The 12,344-nt window shown below is 56.1% G+C and overlaps 1 protein-coding gene across 3 annotated transcripts in view; it reads right to left on the reverse strand.

Moving 5' to 3' along the window:
* AGO2 (argonaute RISC catalytic component 2) overlaps positions 1-12,344 on the reverse strand; it is a 109,976-nt gene that overhangs the window by 12,247 nt on the left and 85,385 nt on the right. For all 3 annotated transcript variants that reach the window (XM_025871179.2, XM_073893254.1, XM_073893253.1), the window contains 5 exons: positions 9,017-9,107; positions 6,834-7,028; positions 4,717-4,851; positions 1,071-1,172; positions 230-429 (listed from right to left, as the gene is read on the reverse strand). In XM_025871179.2, the coding sequence (XP_025726964.1) occupies positions 230-429; positions 1,071-1,172; positions 4,717-4,851; positions 6,834-7,028; positions 9,017-9,107 (723 nt within the window). The remainder of the gene's footprint in view (positions 1-229; positions 430-1,070; positions 1,173-4,716; positions 4,852-6,833; positions 7,029-9,016; positions 9,108-12,344) is intronic.

Consider the following 12,344-nt stretch of genomic DNA (forward strand, 5'->3'; position numbering starts at 1 on the left):
GGGAGAAGCCTTTAATGCACCACGAGGCAGTGCACTGATAACAAGACGAGGCACCAGCTATCTGGGGAGGTGGCCACGCAGAGACCAGGCGTCAGGGAAGAGGCGGGCACCTGGGCGTCTGTGTCATGCTCGGCTCCAGCCACTTTCCCACTCTGAAAGCGCAGCTGCCAAAGCTGGTCTCAGAAGCGACCCCTGCCGTGCCCCCGGCCGGAAAAGGCACACCACCCACCTGTCATGTTCTTTGTCCACCAGGTGGTACCTGGCCCGGAAAGCCACCAGGTGGGCGTAGTATGCTGGCGCCGGGATGGACACGGACCGCGTGCAGCGCACATAGGTGTGACACAGCTGGTAGGTGAGAATCTGCAGCTCGTCGGAAGAGAAACGATTGTCATCCCAAAGCACGTGATAGTGGGAAGGCCTGCTTGTTCCCTAAAAGCAGATCAGAGGATCAGAGGAGTGAACATGCGGGAAGTCCAGAACTCACCTACACAAGGGCACTGCTGATAAGCCATGCTTCCGTCACCCTCCTCATGGAGGACTCAGTGGGAGAACGCTTAGGGGCAAAAACCTGTGGGCCCCTTCACCAGTGGGCAGAGGCCAGGAGTCTTGAGGTGACGATGGGCCACATGGTGACCTTCCCTGTACGTCCTGCAAACGTGTGTGGCGGGAGACAAGGCCGAACCCCACTACGTGGGCAGGAGCTGATTCTGAGCATGTCCGTCACCTGCCGCCCTTCCCACGGCCTTGTCACCACTCCAACCTCAGCTCGTTCGCTAAGCTCCGGGTGCACGGGACACCCTGGACCCCACCGGCGCCCCTGGCCTTTGCACCCACTACTTGTGCCTGACCTCATCTCATCTAAAATGGGAACCCTGACTACAGCACGCCAGTGGGTCCTTCCGACCCAGCACCCCACGCTCCCCACCCTTACCTATTCCCTGGCTACCTGCCCAACTCCCCTACGTGCCCATCGGGGTGCTTGGCATGAGGCTCGTGCTCTGTGTTTGTGGGGCACGCGGACCACGTCCCGGGGACACCGAGACTGGGCAGCTGGGGCCCTCTGTCCTTACCTGGATGCCAGCGTGACTACACAGGTAGAAGTCAAACTCGGTCGGGTGGGTGATTTTCGTGTCCACAGTTGTGCCTGCTGGAATGTTTCCACTTTTCCCAACCTTCGGCAATACAGGAACCCATTAGACATGTCCAGGGACCACAACGGAAAGCAAGCAAGCACATCAGCCTCGCCCACACTGCCTCCTGATGCTGGGCCTTCCTGACCAAAGGCGGCCCTATCTCGACGTCTTTAAGTTGGCTAACACATTTGCTCGGCACGGCGGCATTAAAAGAGAACTTAACCGATACTAACCCCTAGAGGTAAGTAAGTTCCTGTGCTATGAGGGCTGGGTTTTCTCCCCCCAGGTCTCCTAAGGGGAGAGAAATGCAGCTGTCTTCCCTTCACTGAAGAATCTGCATATAACGCTCGAAGGGCTCTTCATTACCATGGAGGTCACCGACATACAAATCTAAAACCATGCACGATGGACACCTGACGGGCCGTCATCCACGCACAAACACACCTAATATTCAAGGCAGAAGAGCTAGGACACTCTGAAGGCAGTCAGGAGCATCTGCACTTGGTTGGTGGCTCAATCACCACCACCCAAGAGGGCATGCTTGTCCCCCCTGAGACCGTCTGAGAAGCAGGGGGATGGACTGGGCTATACATGATATCAAACCACTTAACTCTAAGTTTACATTCTAGGATCACAAAGTCACTGAACACCCAGCTACTGCTCCTGGGGCAGCAACGATGCCAAAGCTCTAGGACCCAACCCATGATCAGTAAGTCACTGACCTTTTAGTTATGCAATTTTCAATACCCACACGTGCACGAGAAGCCCCAGTGTAACCCCTGTGCGCCTTTTCTTGCCCACTTTTTTCACACGTTCCTATTTTTAAAAGTAAAATATTTGAAAATGGTGCCCCCCCTTTGCTTTCCTTCCACGTGGCAGTCTCAGATTTAGCCTTTATCATTCCTACATGTTTTTTTTTTCCCTACACATTTAAGTCTCCATTAGCACTATACTGTGTTACTTCACAGGTTTTCAAACTGTGCATGTGTATCATATGTATTCTGCTACTTGCTTTTTGTTCAATATTTACGATTTTGAGATGTATTCATGTGATACATATAGTCTATCCTATTCATTGCTGGGCAGTATGCCAGTATAGGAATACATCACAACCCCTCCTCCTGTTAGTAGACAGACAAAGTTTTTGCTATCAGAAACAATGCTGCAATAAATATTCTTATACTTGTCTCCTTATACCCACACAGGTGGGTTTCTCAAGGGCTAGAATTACCAAACTGCATCCAAGTTGGCTTATCAGTCTGCACTCCCATCGAAAGCATAGGAGAGTCTTCATATAAGGCATTTACTCTGTGCCAAGGATGATGCAAAGTGCTTAGTGTGTTAGCTCAGCTCACCTTTCCAGCATCCTTAGGAAGGTGCCACAGGGAGGCTGACACCTGTGGTGAGGCAGCCCAGGTGCTGAGGGGTCGGCTATAGCCAGGCTATCTGGCTCCAGACCCATGCTCCTGACCATGGCCCAGCACCCACATCCTTGCCAACACTTTGCTATTATCAGGATAACTTCATGAGTCCCCCCAACATTTGCCATTCTCTGAAAAATTTTGTATAAGATTATTCTTTGATGGTTTGGTAAAACTTGCCTATAAAAAATCTGCATGAACTTCACAAAATAAGCTAAGTAGTTTCTCCTTTTTTCCTAGTCTCTGCCACACTTTAAGATCATCGATTCTTGAAGGTTTGGTAAAACTTGCCTGTAAGACCCTCTGGGCCTGATGCCTTTCGGAAATGAGGATTAGATTATCCTCCAGAGCTGATTTCAGTTATTTATGTGATTCCACAAACAACTCTTTGTATCTATTTCTTCTCACTCTTCCAATGTATCTATCAGCACAAAGCTGTTACTATCCCATGATGATTTCAGTAACACATCCCCCTTCTGGGTCATAGTTCTCTTTTTGCTCTTAATTATTGTTACAAGTATCCTCTTTTTTCCTTGTTGAGTCTTGCTAGGTTCACCCGTCTTCACAGAGGCAGGCTTTGTTTGTGTTCATCTGCTCTGTCTTCTTCATTTTCTCCTTCATTATCTCCCACTCTGAGAGGGGCTGGGTGTAGGAACAAGCCAACTTGGAGCCCCCGTGACTCATGGCAGGGGCAGGTTACAGGCGGAGGAGGGAGGGAGCCCACGCACACCGGCTCCTCAGCCTTCCCTCTGCGCCCCGGGACTGGCGGCTCTTCTGTCCTTCCTGTACCTTCAGCCCCACTGGGTGGTTCTTCCTATTTTCCGACAAGATGTATCGAAGTCTAGCCTCTTCTCTCCAAGAACTGCTTCAGCTGCACTGCATAAGGTCTGACATGAAATTCTCTTTTTATTCAGTTCTGATTACTTTGTAATTTTTATTCCCTTTGCATGTTTAATGTGTGTGCTACTTAGAAGTGAATTTAAAATTATAGTCTTTCTTAAATGTCTTTCTAGTTCTACTGCTGATTTAAAATTTAATTGTACGATTAAAAAAAAAAATGTGGTTTGCCCCATACTGAGGTTTGGAAATCTCCTGAGATCTCCTCGTGACCGGGTACAAGGCAACTTTCATAAGCCCTCCACGTGAACTCGACTGTCAACGGCTGCACTCTAACCGTGAGACCTGGCCTGGTCATCTCACCCTGCCAACCTCTAGCTTTTACCCATTTGTGGCTGCCCAGTGTCTTACACTGGGGTGTTAAACTTCCCCTCTCTGATGGCGGGTTTGTCAGCTTCTCCTGGGAATTCTGTCAGTTTTTTGCTACACTGTATTTTTTCTCCCTTTACATATTTTTAGGTCACTGCGTTAGGTAGGTCCAAGCTCGCACTTGTTCTATCTTCTTGGTGGCTCATCCCTGTGACTGTGACAAAGTGTCCCTTCCTTTCACTAGCGATCTGTATTTTGTCTTTCACTTAGACAATCAGCATTTCTCCCTTGCTGTGCTTTCTCTGGCGGGAGGCTAAGCAGCTGCGGGGCTGCTGCCTCTCACTGTAGTGTCCCCTTCCCTCGGGGGATGCCCCTTTCTCAGGCAGCTACCTGATATTGTGTAGTTTAGGACCGTAGTCTATGTGTAGGATTATTTTTGTTTCTGCTGGTGGAAACATGGAAGATACTTGTAATAGGAAGATCCCGACCTTTCTTCAACTGTCAGATTTCTCAGCTCTTGTACCTATAAACCTTGCCTCTCCCTCATGCTCATTATTCTTATTCTGGAACGGCCAGGAGATGCACCCGAGAATGGGCTCCCCCCGAGCCGCCTTCAGCACTCCAACCTCCTCCCCCCAAGGGTCCCCAGTTTGCTGCATCTCACCTACTCTGCCCATTGCCATGGCTGCCACAGCCTTTTTCAGAGCCAGCTCTCCGGTAATTTCTTTACTGGACAAATTATATCTCCTGCCCGCTCCTGTCCCAGGCCCATGGGATTTACGGGTCCAAACGTCTCACCAGACCGAGGAGAGCCCTTCTCCAGCGCCGAAGGCTGGGTGTCCATGAAGCCCCTCTGCGGCGTGGCTCTGGGCGAGGGCTGAGCAGAGACCCGTGTCCCTCACGGCCCCACAGCCCAGGGCCAACCTCTGGCCCCTCCTTCAGCCCCAGAGCCTCACCCTCTCATTCTTGTCGGTGCAGAAGAGCCGCGTGTGGTGCCTTTTCTGTACCACTATGAAGGTGATCCCTGGCTGGTAGTCCTTTTCTAACTTGATACATGCCTCGCGGATGGCCAGCAACTCATGGTGGAGAACCTGAGGGAAAGAAAAGACGTTTAAGGATGATTCTCTTTTTACAGCCTCTACCTTAGAATAAATCCCTTAATAACACACGCTATTTGACAAATACTTGCAGTTCCAGTGTTCTGGCTCCACTACCTCGTGATTAGCAGCGGGACTTTGCCTTTCTACATTTGTTTTATTTATATAATTGAGCAGATGAGACCCGGGTTTCATAGTTAAATAGTTTAAAGTAGATAATGCATAAAATTGCTCAGCACGGTTTCTGGAATGTTCTAAGTGCCCCATAAATGGCACCCACCATGCACAGGAGTAATGAGGCACAAAGGGAGACATACACAGGAACAAATCAATTCAACAACTCGTTTTCTTTACGGGAGAGGAGGGAGAGAACCCAGTGGAACGAGCACTGGCTCAGGAGTCAGACCTGAGTTCAAACCCTAGCCCTACCGCCAAGTAGCTGTATGGCTTTGGGAAAGCCACGGATCCTCTCTGATGCCCAGTTGTTTTCACTTTGAAAATGGGAACAACCTACCTTGCAGGCTTGCTGCGAGGACTAAAGTAAGTACAAAGCCCTTCCATATAAGCACCCGGGAGACAAGACACAAAGACAGTAAGACACTGTTCTCACCATCTGGGTCAGAGATAAACAGGCAAACAACCTATCACGCTGTGATGAGGCCATTACAGGGAACACACACCTCAGATTTTTAAACACTGTCTGAATTAAATATCGTGTTATGATGTTTCCAATGTGTCTTGGGTTCTGGGTTGAGAACCCAAGCTGTGGGGATTCCGTAAGTTGTGGGCTATGTTCACAGAGCGATAAACACATAAGGCACAGACCCCTCTCCAGCAGGAATGGCTGTGGTAGGGGGTGGGGGGCTGGGGGCACAGAAGAGGGGTACAGCCTCAACTGAGGGAACCCAAGAGGTTTTGCACAAGAGGTGCCTTCAAGGTCGGCTGGCACACACCAGACTTTGGACCTGAGAGGGGGACAACGCAGGAGCTCCCAGCCCTGCTTCTGCAGAAGCTCTATGAGGCCTGGCCAGAGTGTCGATTTTGTTCTTCCCACCGACCGAGGGCCTGAGGGGGACGAGCTGCTGCTCCCCTCTGGAGCAGGAAGGTCCAGGCGATCCTGCTTATGCCCAGTCAGGCGGCCTGTGGCCTCTGAAACACACCAGCGCAGCCCTCGGGATGCCTTCCCATCTGGGCGGGTCTCCTCCCACAGGATGGGACACAGGGCCCTGTCTCTTCTGCCTTCCCTAACATCCCCCAGTGAGACATGTGCCAGAACGGGGTACAGGGTGGGTGGAGGTGTGATTAGCTTGGACTGATGTGGAGGAGACACAGTCCGGGCATCAATCTCCCGAGCTCTGGGTGAGGATGGATTCACTGCTGACCACAGGTCGTGGTGACAGGGAGGTAACGCAGGTGCTTGGAAGCAGAGCACGGCAACAAGCTCCCCACACCCGCTCCCTCGCCTCTTCACTACCCCGTGTCTGATGGCACCCCTGCCTTCTGGACAGCCCGTCACCCGAGATCACACCCGGATGGTGGCCAGTCCTGTGAGCCCTCCTTCCAAAGGGCCCCCCGCCCAGCCATCCTCCCAGCCCCTGCCAGAGTTGTCACCTGCCTCTGTGGCCTCCACCCTGCAGCCTGCCTTTCCTGCTGCACACGGAGGTGACCCTGACACAATGGTGTCCCCACCTACAGACTCCCACCACCAAGCCTCTGGAAGGGCACCCAGCCCCAGGCTGCACAGCTGAGCTGACCCAGACTCGACCTCCCCGCGGCTCCTAGTCCCTCCCTGCCTCGTCCCTGCCGGCCTGGCGGCCTCTGCCCCAGCCCACCTCCCATGCGCGGCCACATGAGCCGCGGGGCAGAATGGACGTCATGTCACTGTGTCCATCGGGGAGCCCAGGAGGCCACTGTGCAGGACAGATGGGTGACTCTCAGGCATTCTGAGACCCCAAAGCAAACCGCGAGGGGCCCACCTGCTGGAACTGGCCCTCGGAGACGCCGTCGCGGTAGAAGATGATGCGCGTGGGCTTGAAGCGCGTGGACTTGTAGAACTGGATGAGGAGCTCGCGGACCATGGTGGCCAGGTCCTGGATGATCTCCTGCCGGTGCTGCTGAACCCGCACGGTGGCGCAGTAGCGGTTGGGGTGCGCGTCCATGCTGCCCACGACCTGCCGGGACGAGGAGGAGCGCTGCTCTGGCTGCACCCCAGGAGGGGCAGGCGGGGACACGTGTCGCCACCCCAACCTCATGGCGCAGTGAAGGGACAGTGGCCTGTTGGCCTGTCAGAGGCGAACCTGCTGCCTTTGTGGGTTTTTTTTTTGGAACGTGGGCAGTAACGTTTATAAACACAGGACAAGGAGTAACAGTTGCTGAGAGTGTCTAATAAAAAGTGGGCAATTACTCTGATTCTTTACTCTGCCTGGGACCCGAGGTGGCTGAGTTCAATCAGCCCCAAGAAAGCAATGTGAGCAATCCCCAGTTTTTTCAAAGCACCTTGCTCACCCAGAGAAGCTGTTTGCCGATCAGTGCACATCTCTGACCCCCTGAAATGGCACGCCGGCCCAAAGGCTGGCCCATAGGTAGTTGCCTGAAGGGGTCACACCGAAGGTGCCCAGAGTATAAGGGACACAACTACATGCCGCGCTCTGCTCTGCTCGTCATAAGGAAGGGCTGAGAAATACCTAACAAGGTAAAAAACCGCACTCCAGGTAGGAAGTGGAGGTAATCTGGATTGCTGAGCCGGGAGGCGGATTCACGTTACAGAATGCTAACCTGATGGAGGCACACAGCCCCTGAAGGACACCAAACACACCCTGTGTGCTCGGGGCCCACAGCAGACCCGGGGGAAGCCCGCACCTCCTGGGAGCCCCAGCCTCCCTGGCTGGGGATCGGACGCACCTCAGGATCCCATGCGGCTCAGAGGGAAGCCCCGGGCGGCCAGAGGGTGGCTGGCCCTGTCCATACACATGGCTGGCACTGCTCACCTCTGACTGCTTTAGACAGAGCTGCTGTGAGGGAGGGAATGAGCGCGGAGCCCCACGTGCAGGGGCCTGGTGGGCACGGCAGCCCCTAACACCCCGCACAGCGCACACCCCAGCCCTGAGCCTCAGGCAGTCATCAGCTCCGTTTTCTGCTGTTTCTCTTGAGCAACAGAGCTTGGCCTTTCTGGACTTCATGTGTCAACTGAGGAAACTAACAGTGACCCCACGCGATTATGGCTCTGTAGTTACACAGCCAGCCTGGAGCCTGGCATGTAGTAGGTGCTCAGAAAATGCCAATATTCTCTAATGAGCCTGGAGAGTGTGACAAGCGTCCCTAGGTGGTGTCAGGCACGGGACAGAATGCACAGCAGCCCAGAAGTCACTCTGGCAGTTCCCCACTGGGGGTGCTGGGGACACAAACCTTGAGCCTCACGCTTCCTTCCCTCCACTTGGCTGCCCGGATGCAGAACCCTGAGGTGTCCAGTCAAACACAGCCCCGACGGAGCGCCCTTGGCCCTGCATTCCACATTTCGAGTCCACACTCTTCTGAATATATGCTCGTCTGGTCCTCTTGAACCAAAGGCCGTTACGCTGCCCCTCCCGGGCACCATCAGCTCGGGGCACAGAGTGGGGGCCCGGCTCAGCCTCCGAGGGCAGGAGACAGCCAGCGAGCATGTGTGGGGCATAGGTATGCAGGGCCTGGGAGGCAAAGCCCCCGGAACTCGAGTAGAACGAGGGCAAGGCCTCCATTGAACTCTGGACTGTGTATGTAAGTACTTTCTATCTAGTGTTTTATAATAAAAGACAGAAAATGTTTAAAAGGAGTGCAAGAAGGTGGGTACACGAATCCTGCGCAGTGGGCAGAGAGCCCCCAGGCCCCCCAGGACAGGAGCCACCCCACGGCCCCCAGCCTCCCCTGCAGCCAGAGCTGGTCCGCTTGGGCTGGGCCTCCGGGGAGCGCGACCTCATCGCTTCTCATGCATTTAGCCACATGCAGAGTCCCCTCCAACTACCTATTTCTCAGGAGACTGTTTCACCAACTGCTCCATAAACCACAAAGGTTGTTAGGAAGATGCTCTGGCCCCACACTGCCATGGCACCGCGTGCCCTCCCACCGGCAGCCTGGCGAGGGCATGGGTCCCACAAATGGTACAGCGGTGGGCTCGGATACTCACGGCAGCAATGGAAGGCTTCTTCCCGTCCCCAGCGGGTGGGTGAGTGACGTCGGCCCCCAGAAAGATGACAGGCTGCTGGAACACGGGCGGCCTGCAGAGGGAAGCCGGACCATCTGAGGCCTGTGCCCCTGAAGAGTGTCACTTGTGTGGCAAAGGCACTGTAAAACCTTGTAACTTTTAATGGTCCCTACAGACAGTCTGGCTGATAAAGCCACACGAGGTCTGAGACCTGCTTCCAAACAACCCGGTGCAGGGCATCAGGGGCAGGAGGCGTGAGGACTACCAGGACGGTCAGGCGCGGACGGCGTTGAGGCTGGGGTCAGGGACGATCCTACTTTGTGTACGCCCCCGAAAGTTTCCACACTCAGCAGACCTACCGAAACTCTACATATTAAGGTTATGTGTTTATAAGACAGTGATTATATATGCAAGACTCCATGCACGTAGGAGTCCCATACTTGGTTCCAGCCTCGGACCTGCAGCCACACTCCCCAGCGTCTCCCCCACGGCACAGGGGCAGCTTGGGGCTGGGCTCTCGCCCTCCCCCGGCAGGGTGTTGAGCAGTACCCCTGCTCTCTGCCCACGAGGTGCCGGGGCACTCCCCCGGTGAGAAGCACAACACGGGTTTCCTCTCCTCAGCTTTTAAATGCTGTGTTCCAGAACTTTCCTGAAGAGGACCCATGCACGGAGGGTGGGAGCATGGGGTCACTTGCTAGCTTTGCGTTCTGGAGCTTACTCTCTCTACAGCTTACTTTTCTCTTCTGGAAAATGGAGACAATATGCACAGTTACACGAGCACGTGCAAGGGCAAGCCAAGTGCTTTCAGAGGGCCTGGCCCGCCACACTCCCAGGAGCTGCTTGCTGTTTGGGCCCTTCCTGCTCAGTGGTGAGCGGTGCCATGTGCTTGCCAGCCCAGCCAGGAGCTGAACTCACTGGGGAATGATCCCGGGGGGACTCCCGCCGGAAGGAGCCCCTCCACCCGGAGCCCAGAGGTAGGGGGAAGGGCTTCGAGTGTGCAGGCCACGTATCAGTGTCCACAGAACGTGGACCAGCTTCCCCCTTCAAGCCCCAGTATGCTTCCAACTACACCTGGGGGGGCTCTTCTCCTGGGGGTCCTGGGACACGGAAGCAGGGCTCACGGGCACTCCCTGCATGGGGGAAGATGCTGCCCGCGGCCACGCTGATGGCCCTGGCTCTGGGCCCTGTTCTCCTCAGCACCGCGCAGCCCACTCGACACTGTGCCCCGCCTCCCAACTCTCTTACTCCTGGAATATCTGCACCCGCAGTTGTGACTCACACCTTCAACCAGGAAAACCACACCTGCAGGCAGACTCCTCTCCCTGATATGCTCCCCCCCCTCGCCCCCTCCCCCCACGCTCCCTCAGTTCCCGGGCCCCGCCCTGTGACTAAGCTCCTAATTAGCCGAACCCGTTCACCATCTCCTGAGCAGCCTTGGGCCCCTCCCACCAGGCTTCCTCCTGCCATGGCAACAAGACTCCCTCCACAAGGTCCCCCACCCCCGCATGGCAGAGCCTCAGACCTGCTCACCATGAGACACAAAACGCAGTGCCCTTGGGGTCCAGGCCCCGCCTGGCTCTCCTCCCCTCCTTTCCGGGGCTCCACTGCTGGCTCCCCATCTCTGCGACCTTTTACCCCTGAACTCCCCAGGGCAGCAGGCTTGGCATCCCTCCTTTTTACACCCTGCCCTGGGGGTTCTGGAATCACAGGAGCCTCGTGGCTTTCAACACCACCGCTCTGCTGGGGACTCCTAAACACACAACCCTGGTACCAGATCCCTGTTTCTGCTCACCCACCCGTGACGCCCCTGCAGCCGGACCCTGCAGGCCCCACGTCTAGAGCGGGCCCTGCAGCGCCATCTTCCAAACACCTTCTCTGGGCACCCACCCCGCCCCCACCGACAGCATCCCTCCCGAGACAACACAGGTGCTTCCTGGTCCCATCCCACCCGGGAGCTGGAGCGGCCTTCTAGAACAGGAACCTCCAGGGGCTGTGTCCTGCCCGGAGGGAGCCGCAGGCCCCTCCAGCTCTCGGTCCTTTGCTAGACAATCCCCAGCCGTCCCCACAGGCTCCCACCCAGAGCCCTTGCCCAAACTATGCCCTGGGGCTGGAACACCCTTCTCCCGGGCATCCCCACACACCTGCGACCTTGGCCCCTGCCCTCTGCTCAGTGCCACCTTCTCCACAAGATGGTCGCCATAGAAACCCCAGCTCCTTACCCTCCTGAGCTCCTGTCTCTGACATGATGTCACTGCTGCTCGCCTGTCAAGCCCCGCGCGCGTGGGTCCCTGCACCAGAAAACTAGGACTCCGGGTGCTGTGCTCACTGCTGTGGCTCAAACTCCTGGTACACAGTAGGCGCCCACTAAACTCAGAACCTGCTGAGTGAACGGCACTTCGAGCTCACCACCTGCTCCCGACAGCTCCTCATTTCTTCCCAGGACCTAAGTGAGTCGATCTCACTGTGAGGAGCCAGTCTTCAGGTTCGCGCATGTCAGGCTCTACCGCCCACTAACTCCACTCAACAGCGGGACCCAGAGTTCGGGAGGTGTGGCCCGCGGCATCGCGTGTGGACTTGCTAGCAGTGTCCACACTTGGGTCCCAGTCCAGACGTGCTGATCAGAACCTCTGCTTTAACAAGGCCAGAATGGGGTTCAGACGCTGGCCCAGCCGTGCCCACGCGGGGAGCCTGGGGGCTGGCTGTTGCGTTCTGCACACAGCGCCACCTCTCCCCTAAGCACACAGAAGCAGCCAGACCGCCTCCTGTCTTCACAACTGCCCCTTCTACCTGCAAGGCGAGCGTGGCAAACAAGCCCCGTTTCCCCATGTCTGCCATTCAAACACAAACCCAACCGCCCAGAGGCTCCAGCAAGAACCGCCCCCGCCCCACAATATATGTCTCTTCTGGCCGCAGCAGACAAAAGCTAACCTCCCCCGGGGCACCAGGGCCCCGAGCGGGGCCAAGAGGTACCAGGGGACCCCGCAGCCCCGCCCACCACTCCCCTGCCAGCCCCCGACCCCAGCCCGGGGTCCGCCAACAGCGTGCTCTGCCGCAGAGCCTCTCAGTTCCCAGGGCTTGGTTCCGGCACTGATGGCATCGGGCGGCGACGTGTGTCCCTCCACCGAGGCTCGCGTCCGAGCTGTCCGAGGTGAGCTCCAGCGGTCACCTGTTCACCCCTCTCACGGCGCGGCTGCCGCGTCTCACGTTCCAGGAGCCCCGCGCCCCTCTCTGGTCTCAGCTCGCCCAGGGGAGCTGGCCACGGCACTCCAGGACCCCCTTGTTCCCCAGACTCCGAGCAGCACTTCCTGCG

The sequence above is a fragment of the Callorhinus ursinus genome, unplaced genomic scaffold (genome assembly GCF_003265705.2).
Source record: "Callorhinus ursinus isolate GAN/ISIS: 27379988/994484 unplaced genomic scaffold, GSC_fseal_2.0 scaffold5, whole genome shotgun sequence".
Classification (NCBI taxonomy): Eukaryota; Metazoa; Chordata; class Mammalia; order Carnivora; family Otariidae; genus Callorhinus; species Callorhinus ursinus.